Source organism: Bombina bombina, chromosome 5 (genome assembly GCF_027579735.1).
Source record: "Bombina bombina isolate aBomBom1 chromosome 5, aBomBom1.pri, whole genome shotgun sequence".
Taxonomy (NCBI): domain Eukaryota; kingdom Metazoa; phylum Chordata; class Amphibia; order Anura; family Bombinatoridae; genus Bombina; species Bombina bombina.
The window spans coordinates 876,089,003-876,104,028 of NC_069503.1; the positions used below are offsets into that span (position 1 = coordinate 876,089,003).

The 15,026-nt window shown below is 40.2% G+C and overlaps 1 protein-coding gene across 1 annotated transcript in view; it reads right to left on the minus strand.

Annotated features, from left to right (window-relative positions):
* PRKDC (protein kinase, DNA-activated, catalytic subunit) overlaps positions 1 to 15,026 on the minus strand; it is a 2,064,551-nt gene that overhangs the window by 451,324 nt on the left and 1,598,201 nt on the right. The window contains 1 exon segment of the mRNA XM_053715028.1: positions 5,557 to 5,668. Within this exon segment, the coding sequence (XP_053571003.1) occupies positions 5,557 to 5,668 (112 nt within the window).

The window sequence follows — 15,026 nt, forward strand, 5'->3', positions numbered from 1 at the left end:
CCCAAGCTTATAAGTGTGAATTACAAGCATAAACATGTATAAAATGCCCAAATAAAGCAATCGATTTTGTCCATAAAAGTGTCTACCAGTTTTATAGCCCATATTAAGCCCTTCATTCTGTTTGAGACTAAGAAAATGGCTTACCGGTCCCCATGAGGGGAAATGACAGCCTTCCAGCATTACACAGTCTTGTTAGAAATATGGCTAGTCATACCTTAAGCAGAAAAAGTCTGCTAACTGTTTCCCCCAACTGAAGTTACTTCATCTCAACAGTCCTATGTAGAAACAGCACACGATTTTAGTTACTGTCTGCTAAAATCATCTTCCTCTCACAAACAGAACTCTTTATCTTTTTCTGTTTCAGAGTAAATAGTACATACCAGCACTATTTTAAAATAACAAACTCTTGATAGTAGAATAAAAAACTACAACTAAAACACCACATACTCTTAACCATCTCCGTGGCAAAGAGAATGACTGGGGTGGGCGGAGCCTAGGAGGGACTATATGGCCAGCTTTTGCTGGGACTCTTTGCCATTTCCTGTTGGGGAAGAGATATTCCCACAAGTAAGGATGACGCCGTGGACCGGACACACCAATGATGGAGAAATCAAGCGTTCAATCTCCAAGCAGTCAGACGCAGATAAATTAGATTTGGATGGTTGAAAGGACCCTGAAGTAGAAGGTCGTGCCTCAGCGGTAGAGTCCATGGTGGAAGGGATGACATGTCCACCAGATCTGCATACCAAGTCCTGCGTGGCCACGCAGATGCTATCAAAATCACCGAAGCTCTCTCCTGCTTGATCTTGGCAATCAGACGAGGAAGCAGAGGAAAACGGTGGAAACACATAAGCCAGGTTGAAAGACCAAGGCGCTGCTATGAGCATCTATCAGCGCTGCCTTGGGATCCCTGGACCTGGATCCGTAACAAGGAAGGGCTTGGCGTTCTGACAAGACGCCATGAGATTCCAGTTCTTGGTTTGCCCCAAAGTTGAATCAACTGTGGCAAACACCTCCGGATGGAGTTTCCACTCCCCCGGATGAAAAGTCTGTTGACTTAGAAAATCCGCCTCCCAGTTCTCTACTCTGGTTATGGGATAGCTGATAGATGGCAAGATGTGAACCTCTGCCCATAGAATTATATTTGAAACCTCCAACATTGCTAGGGAACTCCTTGTTCCCCCTTGATGGTTGATGTATGGCTACAGTCGTGATATTGTCAGACTGAAATCTGATGAACCTGACCGCAGCTAGCTGAGGCCAAGCCTGAAGAGGCAATTGAATTCGCTCTTAGATCCAGAATGTTTTTTTGGGAAGGGAGTGTCCTCCTCCTGAGTCCACAAGCCTGAGCTTTCAGGGAGTTCCAGACTGCACCCCAGCCCAGAAGGCTGGCATCTGTCGTTACTACTGTCCAATCTGGGCCTGCGGAAGGTCATACCCTTGGACAGATGGACCCGAGATAAGCCACCAGAAAAAAGAATCCCTGGTCTCGTGATCCAGATTTAGTAGAGGGGGACAAATCTGTGTAATCCCCATTCCACCGACTGAGCATGCAGGAGGTTGCAGTCGGTCTGAGGAGTGGTAGGCGGGGCAAATGGCACTATGTCCATTTGCCGCTACCATTAAGCCGATTACTTCCATACACTGAGCCACTGAAGGGCAGAATTAGAATAAAGTACACGGCAGGAATTTTAGAAGTTTTGACAACCTGGCTTCCTGTCAGGTAAATCTTCATTTCTACAGAATCTATCAGAGTTCCTAGGAAAGGAAACTCTTGTGAGAGGGGATAGAGAACTCTTTTTCTTCGTTCACTTTCCTCCCATAGCGACCTCGCGTAATGCCAGAACAATGTCTGTTATGGAACCTGGCGATTTGAAAATTCGACGCCTGTATTAGAATGTCATCTAGGTAAGGGGCTACTGCTATACCCCGCGGCCTTAGGACCGCTAGAAGTGACCCCAGAACCTTCGTAAAGATTCTTGGTGCCGTAGCTAACCCAAAGGGAAGAGCCACAAACTGGTAATAGCCTGTCTAGGAAGGCTAACCTGAGAAACCGATGATGATCTCTGTGTATCAGAATGTGCAGATAAGCATCCTTAAAGTCCACGTAGTCATATATTGACCCTCCTGTAGGATGGTTCGAATAGTCTCATCTTGAAGGAGGGGACCCTGAGAAATTTGTTTAGGATCTTGAGGATCTAAGATTGGTCTGAAGGTTCCCTCTTTCTTGGGGAACCACAAACAGATTTGAATATAAGCCTTGCTCCTGTTCCTCCTTTGGAACTGGGTGGATCACTCCCATAACTAGGAGGTCTTGAACACAATGTAAGAATGCCTCTCTCTTTATCTGATTTGCAGATAATTGTGAGAGATGAAATCTTCCTTTTTGGGAAGAAGCTTTGAAGTCCAGAAGATATCCCTGGGACACGATTTCCAATGCCTAGGGATCCTGGACATCTCTTGCCCAAGCCTGGGCGAAGAAAGAAAGTCTGCCCCCTAAAAGATCCGTTACTGGATCGGGGGCTGATCTTTCATGCTGTCTTAGAGGCAGCAGCAGTTTTTTTGGCCTGCTTTCCTTTGTTCCAAGCCTGGTTAGGTCTCCAGACCGGCTTGGACTGGGCAAAATTTCCCTCTTGTTTTGTATTAGAGGAGGTTGAAGCTGCGCCACTCTTGAAGTTTCGAAAGGCACAAAAATTAGGCTGTTTGGTCCTTAATTTGTTGGACCTATCCTGAGGAAGGGCGTGACCTTTTCCTCCAGTAATATCAGAAATGATCTCCTTCAGTCCAAGCCCGAATAGGGTCTGCCCCTTGAAGGGAAATGTGAGAAACTTAGACTTTAAGTAACCGTCATGCTGACCCTGATGTAAGCCATAGCGCCCTACGGCGCCTGAATTGCAAAACCTGAGTTCTTAGCCGATAGTTTTGGTTAAATGAACAACGGCGTCAGAAACCAAATGAATTGGCTAGCTAAGAGCTTTAAGCTTGTCAAGGGATATCATCCAATGGGGTTTCTACCTGTAGAGCCTCTGCTAGAGACTCAAACCAGAAGGCCGCAGCAGCAGTGACAGGGGGCAATGCATGCAAGGTGCTGGAGAATAAAACCTTGTTGAATAAAAATTTTCTTAAGGTAACCCTCTATATTTTTTTGTCCATTGGATCTAGAAAAGCACAACTGTCCTCGACAGGGATAGTTGTACGCTTCGCTAGAGGTAGAGACTGCTCCCTCCACCTTAGGGAACGTTTGCCACAAGTCCCATGTAGTGCATCTATGGGAAACATCTTTTTAAAAACAGGAGGGGGAGAGAACGGTACACCTGGTCTATCCCATTCCTTAGTAATAATTTCTGAAAACCTCTTAGTATTGGAAAAACATCAGTGTAAACAGGCACTGCGTAGTATTTATCCAATTTACACAATTTCTCTGGGACTACAATGGCGTCACAGTCATCCAGAGTTGCTAAAACATCCCTGAGCAACATGCGGAGTGTTCAAGCTTAAATTTAAATGTAGACATATCAGAATCAAGTTGAAGTGTCTTCCAGAGTCAGAAAAAATCACCCACAGATAGAAGCTCTCCTTATTCGCTTCTGCACATTGTGAGGGTAGATTCGGACATAGCTACTAAAGCGTCAGAGAGCGCTGTATTTGTTCTAGCCCTAGAGCTGTCTCGCTTTCCTTGTAACCCTCTGCAGTTTGGACAATACTTTTACTTTTAAGAGTATGATTCATAACTGCCCGCCATGTCTTGTAAAGTATACGCAATGGGCGCGCTAGATGTACTTGGTGCCCCTTGAGCGGGAGTTATAGGCTCTGACACGTGAGGAGAGTTAGTCTGCATAACTTCACCCTTGTCAATTTTCTCTGGTGATAAATCTTTTAAAGCCAGAATATGGTCTTTATAACTTATAGTAAGATCAGTGCATTTGGTACACATTCTAAGAGGGGGTTCCACAATGGCTTCTAAACATAATGAACAAGGAGTTTCCTCTATGTCAGACATGTTTAACAGACTAGTAATGAGACCAGCAATCTTGAAAACACTTTAATTAATGTGAAAAAGCAGAATATAAAAAAACGGTACTGTGCCTTTAAGGAAAAAAAACAAACACAAAAACTGCAAAACAGTGAAAAAAAGCAGTTAACTCTATGAAATTTTTACAGTGTATATAATAGACTAAAATAGCATCGCACCCACTTGCAAATGGATGATTAGCCCCTCAGGTTCAAAAAACGAAGCAAAAAAACTGTAAAAACCGTTAAAACAGTCACAAGCAAACTGCCACAGCTCTACTGTGGGCTCCTACCTTCCCATAAAACGACTTTTGTAGGGCACAAAAACCCTTTACATAGGCCCAATATGTCAGGGGGACTCCTTCAGGGAAGCTGGATGTCTCAGAATGTAAAAACAACTGCACAATTAGAGCGCGAAAATAGGCCCCTCCCACCATGCACTCAAAGTCAGAGGGCCTTAAAAAACTATTCCTAGGAGTAAAAATAACAGCTATGTGGAAAACTAGGCCACAAGCAAAGATTTATCACCTCAGTAAAAAAAACGTTCTTTATATATATGCAAACGTTTTACATACTAAGCCATAATAGAAAGTAATATGAAAATTACTTTTTACTGCAAGCATGATGCCAGTCGTTTATTAAATCACTGCAATCAGGCTTACCTTAACTATATCAGGCACTGTCAGCATTTTCAAGTTCTTATCATCCTCTAGAAAATAATATACTGAACATACCTCAGGCAGTTAATTCTGCAGGCCGTTCTCCCAGCTGAAGTTTCCTCATACTCTTCAGTTGTGTGTGAGAACAGCAGTGGACCTTAGTTACAACCTGCTAAGATCATCAAAAACCTCAGGCAAATTCTTCTTCTAATTTCTGCCTGAGGTAAAAAACAGTACAACGCCGGCACCGTTTAAAAATAACAAACTTTGATTGAAGATAAACTACACTAATTCACCACATCTCTCTAGCTACTTCCCTTGTCGAGAGCTGCAAGAGAATGACTGGGGGTGGCAGTTAGGGGGAGGAGCTATATAGACAGCTCTGCTGTGGGTGATCCTCTTGCAGATTCCTGTTGGGAAGGAGAATATCCCACAAGTAATGGATGAATCCGTGGACTGGATACACCTTACAAGAGAAACTGGGGAATTGGTAATTAAGGGATTATCTATCTTTTAAAACAACTAAAATTCTGGTATTGACTGTCCCTTTAAATACAACAAAATACAACACATAGAATGTCTGGCACACAGACACAGCGAGATTAAAAGCATAATGGGAGAGTTAGTTTACAGTATTTGGCCAAATGGTGATAGGCGTCAGGACAACGAAACGGTCTCTTCCTCCCTTGATCCCTAACCTACAGTCACACAATGCATGTCTTTAACCAAACAAACTAAAAAGGGGTGATACAGGCAATTTGCAATTCACACACACAATTTATGTCAAAACTTCGGTTTGTGACAAAACGTGTTTATTTTTAATTGTATTCCCTTTACTTTTCTTAGTTGTGTACTGCAGTGTTTTATTATATAAAGACGTGTTTACCTGTTTGTGATGATGTCATCCCAGATATTCATAGGATCAATTTTATCATCTGGATATCTACTAGTCCAAGTAGAGAAAAGTCTTTTTAATGAAGACTGAGAGGACAAGTTACCTGCATAATACACAAGGAACACATGGAGTTAAACAGAATGTTAAAATAAATCTAATAGGGAAAATTTGCATCTAACTGATTTCATGCTTGACCACTGAAATGTAGTCTACTGCAGAATTTTTATTGTTTAAAAAGATAGATAATACCTTGTTACCTATTCCCCAGTTGTGCATATCCAACACGGTTATATTAATATACTTTTTACCTCTGTGATTACCTTTATCTAAAGCCTCTGCAGGCTGCCCCCTGCTTTCAGTTCTTTTGACAGACTTGGCTTTTGAGCCAATCAGTGCCCTCTTGTAAGTAACATTAAAGGGACAGTCTAGTCAAAATTAAAAACTTTCACGATTCAGATAGGGCATGCAATGTTAAACAACTTTCCAATTTACTTTTATCATCAAATTTGCTTTGTTATCTTGGTATTCTTTGTTGAAAGCTAAACTTAGATAGGCTCATATGCTAATTTCTAAGACCACCTCTTATCTGAATGCATTTGAGGGTATTAGTTCATGTATGTCCTATAGATAACATTGTGCTCACCGCCAAAGGAGTTACTTATCAGAGGGCACTGTTTGGCTAAAATGCAAGTAATGTCTAAAGAACTGAAATAAGGGGGGCAGTCTGCAGAGGCTTGGATACAATCTAATCATATAGGTAAAAAGTATATAAATATAACAGTGTGGGTTATGCAAAACGGAGAATATGTAATAAAGGGAATCATCTATCTTTTTAAACATATAAATTCTGGAGTAGACTGTCCTTTAATATTGCTTAGTTTTAGCCAACAATCTTTATTAAAGGTATAAATTGTCCATAGTGAACAAAGATCATTTAATTTCCCTTTCAACTCCTTTTCTTAATTTGAGTGTATAATAATTATGTCTAAATTTATACTTTAAAGACCATTTCATAAAAGGCTTATATTCCGTTCCAAGAGCATATTTATATACAAAAATATTGATTTATTTCTCTATCCGTGAATGAAAACAGAGGAAGTGAACTGGTGATCAATATATTTAGTTTTGAATGGCAATTTTTCTGTATTATGAGCAATAATTCACTTTGGCAAAAGCTTAATCAGGATTGCTTATCTGAAGTTCTTTTACATAAAACTATATTTACTATTACTATTATATATACTATTACTTGTGTAATGATTCATTTAATGTATTAGTTTAATTTAAACTAATACCTGCTCAAGAAGAGCCAATTATCCTGTTGGATCTTTTCCAAGATAGTGCTTGTTTGCATTTGATTTCACTGTCCACAGTCCGTGAGTAGTTATTGCTCTCCATTTTCACCAAGGTCCTATACAAGACAACATGGTCATGGCACTTGATGCTAAAGCCACTCTTAGGCATTGGTGGGTCTCCAGTAACTGCTGTGAATCCTGCTGCCCAGTGTATTGCAGATAAGTACCTTGCTATATATGCCATATTATACCACTGACTTACTATCCAGTACCTTCTATCTACATTATTGTCACGTAAATTTTGTCTAAAGCATCCTGCATTCTGTTTATTTTTGGCCAACCTGCATATCAAAATTATTTATTTAGCTCTTGACCTGCATTTTTACATCTAAATATCTTACAGTATTGACCATTTAGACCAGTGCTTAGTCCTCATGCCTTCATACAACTGGTCATTGATATACAGTAGGGATATAAGCTACTTATGACCACTTCAGCACTGTCTAGTGTGTTCAGACTTTCTTCTCCATGTTCCTGGGCTCTAGACTTCAACAAAAACTCCAGGCAATCTGACAATAATAGTCAAAATTATATGGAAACAATAAATCAAAAGACTCCATTTTGAAATGAGGAACCTTTACAAATCTAATTTATGGTATTTTAAAAGGGATAGCAAACACATTGACATTTTAATGTAAAATAATTAGCTATGTGTAGTAAAACAACTTTGCAATATACTTTACTTATTTGATCCCATTTTCATGTAATTTAGCTGTGAAATTTGTAGATTTTCTAATTCTGAGAGGTAGAAATGCACACTGCAGACTTCTCGAGGCTAACCCTGCTACATATATTCCCTAATTACTATTAGCAACCGCAAATAATGTGAATGGTGGGTGGAGTTTGGGAATTGAAAAACAAATGCAGCAAACTAGATGTTTTATTTGTTTTAAAATGGTTTAGACGTAGGTGATATGCTATTCTGTAGTAACACAACAGAAGTGTCTTGTAATTATCAGCGTCTACTATTCATTTAAATCATCTGTGTGGAGACACAAACAACAGAGGGTGCCACCTTGTATGACACCTGCATATGCCTGAGGAAACAGCGTGTTGTAGCTGAGAAACACGTTGCAAGTGGTCCAAAGGGGAAATTGTACCCCCCTGATTTTAATAATTGCTTTTATTCTGTTTTTATAAACCAACCTTTTATACTACAAGAATGAATCTGTTTGGGAGGAGAGAGTCTGCAAGACCACACTATCGTTGAGCAGTGGAGCTGGGACACAGAGATCCCAGTCTGTGTCATTCAGCACATTGGTGCTGCCACAATTGTGAGTACAGTGATATCTATCTATTCATCTGCTTGGTACACCACAGTGTCACACTAGGAGGCGCCCTCTGTTGTTTGTGTCTCCACACAGATTGTTTATCATCCAATACTAAGGACAGAGCAGCCCTGAGAAACTTCCACACTCTATTCACCTAGATGAGAAGATCCCCCATGGGTTTCTCTTATGACCCACAACTGATCTAGGATATCTTTGAAGGGAACTGGTACAGCCATTTCATTGTTATTAAGCTGGACTCCAGTTAACCTAACATATCTTGTTTGCGTTCATATATGGTTATTGTGGCCTCATACGGTCATTGATGTGTATACATTTAGCTGCACCGGGCATTTATTCTCTGTATATATATATATATATATATATACACACACACATACATGTATATTGTATTAATATATTGGTCCTGATTGTGCTATCATATCTAGCACTTGATTGCATATTTGCTTATTTTGGAACTCTAGTAGGCGCCCCCTAGGGACCATTGTTTCCATTGGTATTGGTTGTTCATTTAAATCCCCTGCTCCTGTTTCGTTGGAACAACAAATTATTAGAAAAAAAAACCAAAGTTATTGCTTTGGTCAGTTGAAGTTTGAACATATGACTTGATGCACCAAAAATTCCTGAATGGTGTACAAAAAAAAAAGTCTCCACTAAACATAATTTTGTGTTTACAAACACATTTTTAAAAAGAAACACACACAGGCCTAGATTACGAGTTTTGCGTTAGCCTTAAAAAGCAGCGTTAAGAGGGTCCTAACGCTGCTTTTTAACGCCCTCTGGTATTACGAGTCTTGCAGGTACAGGCGTAACACTCACTTTTTGGCCAGGCTCGGAAATACCGCAAATCCACTTACATCAATTGCGTATCCTATATTTTCAATGGGACTTGCATAGCGCCGGTATTACGAGTCTGACAAAAAGTGAGCGGTAGAACCCTCTCCGTGTCAGCCTGGTACCATCGCATTTTAAAGTCAGTAGTTAAGAGTTTTACACTACACACGCCGTACATAAAACTCTTAACTAAAGTGCTAAAAAGTACACTAACACCCATAAACTACCTATTAACCCCTAAACCGAGGCCCCCACATTTTTTAAACCCCCTAATCTGCCCGAACCGGACATCGCCCGCCACTATAATAAATATATTAACCCCTAAACTGCCTCACTCCGCATCGCAAACATTAGTTAAATATTATTAACCCCTAATCTGCAGGCCCTAACATCGCCGACACCTACCTACATTTATTAACCCCTAATATGCCGCCCCCAACGTCGCCCGCCACTATAATTAAGTTATTAACCCCTAAACCTAAGTCTAACCCTAACACCCCCTAACTTAAATATAATATAAATAAATCTAAATAAAATTACTACAATTAACTAAATAATTCCTATTTAAAACTAAATACTTACCTATAAAATAAACCCTAAGACAGCTACAATATAACTAATAGTTACATTGTATCTATCTTAGGGTTATTTTAATTTTACAGGCAACTTTGTATTTATTTTAACTAGGTACAATAGTTATTAAATAGTTATTAACTATTTAATAGCTACCTAGTTAAAATAAAGAAACATTTACCTGTAAAATAAAACCTAACCTAAGTTATAATTACATCTAACACTACAATTAAATTACCTAAATTAAATACAATTAATTGCAATTAAATAAAATTATCTAAAGTACAAAAAAAAAACCACACTAAATTACAGAAAATAATAAAGAAATTACAAGATTTTAAACTAATTACACCTAATCTAATCCCCCTAACAAAATAAAAAAGCCCCCCAAAATAAAAAAGCCCTACCCTACACTAAATTACAAATAGCCCTTAAAAGGGCCTTTGCGGGGCATTGCCCAAAGTAATCAGCTCTTTTAACTGAAAAAAAAATTACAATTCCCCCCCAACATTAAAACCCACCACCCACACAACCAACCCTACTCTAAAACCACCCCAATCCCCCCTTAAAAAAACCTAACACTAACCCCCTGAAGATCACCTTACGGATAAGTCTTCATCCAAGCCTGGCGAAGTGGTCCTACAGACGGGCAGAAGTCTTCATCCCACGGCTGACCCCAATGATCCGAAGAACTAACCCGGCCCAATCTCTTGCTCCCCTTTGCGGCAAAGTCACCGAGAAGTCCATCAACGCGCAACTCGTTGACTACATCAAAGCCAACCACAACCCTGGACCCCTCCCAATCCCGTTTCAGGAGCAACCACAGCACCGAGACCGCCCTCCTCGCCACCACAGATGATATCCTCGCCCTACTCAACCGAGGAGAGACCGCCGCCCTCATTCTCCTAGACCTCTCAGCAGCATTCGACACTGTCTCCCAACTCACCCTCCGCAACTGACTACACGATGCCGGCATACACGCGACAAAGCCCTGGAATGGGATCACCTCCTTCCTCACCGGCAGAACCCAGAAAGTTAGACTTCCACCCTTCACCTCCAAGCCCACAGAAATCAGCTGCGGTGTACCCCAAGACTCTTCACTGAGCCCCACCCTATTCAACATCTACATAGCCCCTCTCGCCCGACAACACGACCTCAACATTGTCTCCTACGCCGACGACACCCAGCTAATCATCTCACTCACCAGTGACCCCACCACCGCCAAGAGAAACGTCCACGAAGTGCTGACAGCATTCGCCACCTGGATGAGTTACAACTGCCTAAAGCTGAACGCAGACAAGACCGAAGTCCTCCTCCTCGGTCCCACCATATCCGCTTGGAATAACTCCTGTGGCCCACAGCCCTCGGACACCCTCCAACCCCCACCGACCAGTGCACAAAATCTAGGCGTCATCCTGAACTCATCGCTCTCCATGGGATCGTTCTCTTCTGCATGCTTCCACACACTTCACCTGTTGAAAGATCTTTAAATTGATCCAACCGAGACCAGGAAGACTGTCACTCACTCCCTCGTCAGCAGCCAACTGGACTATGGTAATGCACCACCATCAAGCTCCAAAAGAGACTGCAGCGCATCCAGAACGCCTCGGCCAGACTAATCCTTGACATCCCTTGTCAATGCCACATCACCAAACACCTGCGGGACCTGCACTGGCTCCCCATCAACAAAAGAATAACCTTCAAGCTTCTCACCCACGCATTCAAGGCCCTCCACAACATCGGTCCCGAATACTTGAACCACCGCGTTACCTTCTACACCCCTGCCAGACAACTTTGATCAGCCGACCAAGCCCTCGCAGTCATCCCCCGCATCAGGAAAACCACAGCGGGAGGCAGATCCTTCTCTCACCTGGCAGCCAAGACTTTGGAACAACCCTCCCGCTGCACCTAAGACAAGCTATACCGCCCTAACTAAGTTCAGAAAAGATCTCAAGACCTGCTCTTCGACTGAACTGCAACCCTCAGCGCCTTGACACCCTTACGGGTAAAAAGCCGCGCTTGACAAGAACCCAATAGATAGATAGAGATTCATCCAGACGGGCATCTTCTATCTTCATCTATCCGGCGCGGAGCGGGTCCATCTTCAAGACATCCGACGCGGAGCATCCTCTTCAAACGACGGCTAAACAAAGAATGAAGTTCCTTTAAATGACGTCATCCAAGATGGCGTCTTTCAATTCCAATTGGCTGATAGAATTCTAGTAGCCAATCGATGTAAGGTAGAAAAAATCCTATTGGCTGATATTGTTGGGGGGACTTTTTTATTTTGTTAGGGGGATTAGATTAGGTGTAATTAGTTTAAAATCTTGTAATTTCTTTATTATTTTCTGTAATTTAGTGGGGGGGTTTTGTGTACTTTAGATAATTTTAATTGTATTTAATTTAGGTAATTAATTTAACTGTAGTGTTAGGCGTAATTGTAACTTAGGTTAGGTTTTATTTTACAGGGTAAATTTGTCTTTATTTTACTAGTAGTTATTAAATAGTTTTATAACAATTTAATAACTGTTGTACCTAGTTAAAATAAATACAAAGTTAACGAAAAAGAAAGAATGTGGAGGCGCTCAATGGCAGTCTGCTATTAACTCCTATACCATTCAAGATAAGGGTAAAAAGAACTATGTTCCCAAAAATTCATATGTGCTTAAAATACTTAGAACACAAGAGTCCCAACTGAAAATATATAAACAAATTTATTAAACACCGTAAAAAAACTGTGGTTTAAAATTATACACTCTATTACGTCGCTAAAATAGACTATAGTATATAGTTCTAATAAGTATTTTAAGCACATATGATTTTTGGAGACATAGTTCTTTTGCCTTATCTTAAACGGTATAGGAGTTAATAGCAGACTGCCATTGAAGCGCCTCCCACATTCTTTCTTTTTCGTTGACTTCGTGTGTTACATTTTTTGGAGAGAAGTTGTAACGTAGTGGGTGTGCTAAGTGCTGCAGAGACCGGGCTCCTGGACAATCTTGTTTTTTTTTGATAAATACAAAGTTGCCTGTAAAATTAAAATAAACCCTAAGATAGATACAATGTAACTATTAGATATATTGTAGCTATCTTAGGGTTTATTCTATAGGTAAGTATTTAGTTTTAAATAGGGAATAATTTTGTTATTTGTAGTAATTTTATTTTGACTTATTTAAATTATATTTAAGTTACGTGGGGTTAGGGTTAGACCTTAGGTTTAGGGGTTAATAACTTTATTATAGTGGTGCGACGTTGGGGGGTGGTAGATTAGGGGTTAATAAATATAATGTAGGTGTCGGCGATGTTGGGTGTAGGCAGATTAGGGGTTCATAGATAAATGTAGGCGGGGCGGCGGTGTCCGGAGTGGCAGGAGTTAGGGGGTTAATAATATAATGTAGGTGTCGGCGATGTCGGGGCGGCAGATTAGGGGTTAATAAGTGTAGAGATTAGGGGTGTTTTAGACTCGGGGTTCATGTTAGGGTGTTAGGTGTAGACATAACTTTATTTCCCAATAGGAATCAATGGACTGCGTTAGGGAGCTTTACGCTGCTTTTTGCAAGTTTTTAGACTTTTTTTCAGCCGGCCTCTACCCCCATTGATTCCTATGGGAAATTGTGCACAAGCTCAGTTAGCCAGCTCACCGCTAACGTAATCAGCGCTGGTATTGAGGTGAGTTGGTGAGCAAAATTTTGCTCTTTCGCTCACTTTTTTGCGGTTAACCACCCGGGTTGTAAAAACCTTAATACAGCGCTGTCTGTAAGTGAGAGGTGAGCATAAACTGCTCGTTTACACCGCTTCTAACGCAAAACTCGTAATCTAGCCGACATTTTTTTTTTTTTTTTACCAAAATATCAATTTTTTTAAAAAGTCTATAAATTTACAAGTCACTGCTCTATCTAACTTTCATTATTATTTGTTTGTTACTTATGTGTGCAAATCTGAATTATTGCGTTCAGTATATTGGTATTAACAAGGAATATTGACTGAACCATATCAAAGACTACCGTGTAACACTGTTTACCCAAGAACCAGACTTTAAAGAAATAGCCACTATAAAATGTTTTTTCTTTAAAGCTGCTGTAGGGCTTGTTCTGTAACACATTTTAGAATTTATTGACTGCTATATGGGTCTTCATCTTAAAGAGACAGTAAGATTAAAATTAAACTATAATGATTCAGATCGTGCAAGGCAATTTTATAACAACTTTCCAATTTACTTTATCTAATTTGATATGTTCTCTTGAAATCATTAATATAAACGCATAATTAGGGAAAGCAAAGCACCACTGGGAGCTAGCTGGTGAATAATGTCTGCACATATATGTCTCATGCCATTGGCTCACTAGATTGTTCAGCTAGCTTTCAGAAATACATTGCTGCTCTTTCAACAAACAATACCAAGAGAATAGAAGAAAATTAAAAGTTGTTTAAAACTGTATGCGCTCTCTGAATTTTGAAAGGAAAATTTTTGTGTCCGTTTAAATAGTTAGAATGTTGTTTGAACGGTGTTCATTAACATTTTAACCTTCTTAGAAGACAAAACATCTCTATATTCCTTTAATTACAGAAACATAGACTATGCCAGAATACAAGTGTGTGCAATTTTTTTTTTCCTTCACATATTACAAGGTTTAAATTAAATTGTTTGCGTGGGACAAAACCCGATGCACGGGGCTTAGGATACAGCGACTGTGCTAACAACGTCTCCCCATAGACTTCAATGGAGCACACGCTTTATAAAAAAAAAACCCAAACCCTAAAACTTATTGCTTGGCCACTAGTCCTGGACACCGTTTTAGATCTAGCAGTCACTAAACTCAAAGGGAAATATGATATTTCACATTCCATGTTATATATATATTCTAATAACATATTTCTACTTAATAAAAAATAAGAAGATTGAATAAAACATAATTTATGCTTACCTGATAAATTTATTTCTCTTGTAGTGTATCCAGTCCACGGATCATCCATTACTTATGGGATATATTCTCCTTCCAACAGGAAGGTTGTCAAGAGTCCACCCACAGCAAAGCTGCTATATAGCTCCTCCCTAACTGCCATTACCAGTCATTCGACCGAAAACATGCAGAGAAAGGAAAAACCATAGGGTGCAGTGGTGACTGTAGTTTAAATGAAAAAAAAGTACCTGCCTTAAAGTGACAGGGCGGGCCGTGGACTGGATACAGCTACAAGAGAAATAATTTTATCAGGGTAAGGCATAAATTATGTTTTCTCGTTGTTAAGTGTATCCAGTCCACGGATCATCCATTACTTATGGGATACCAATACCAAACCTAAAGTACAACGGATGATGGGAGGGACAAGGCAGGTACTTAAACGGAAGGTTACCACTGCCTGTAAAAAACCCTTTCTCCCAAAAATAGCCTCCGAAGAAGCAAGGTATCAA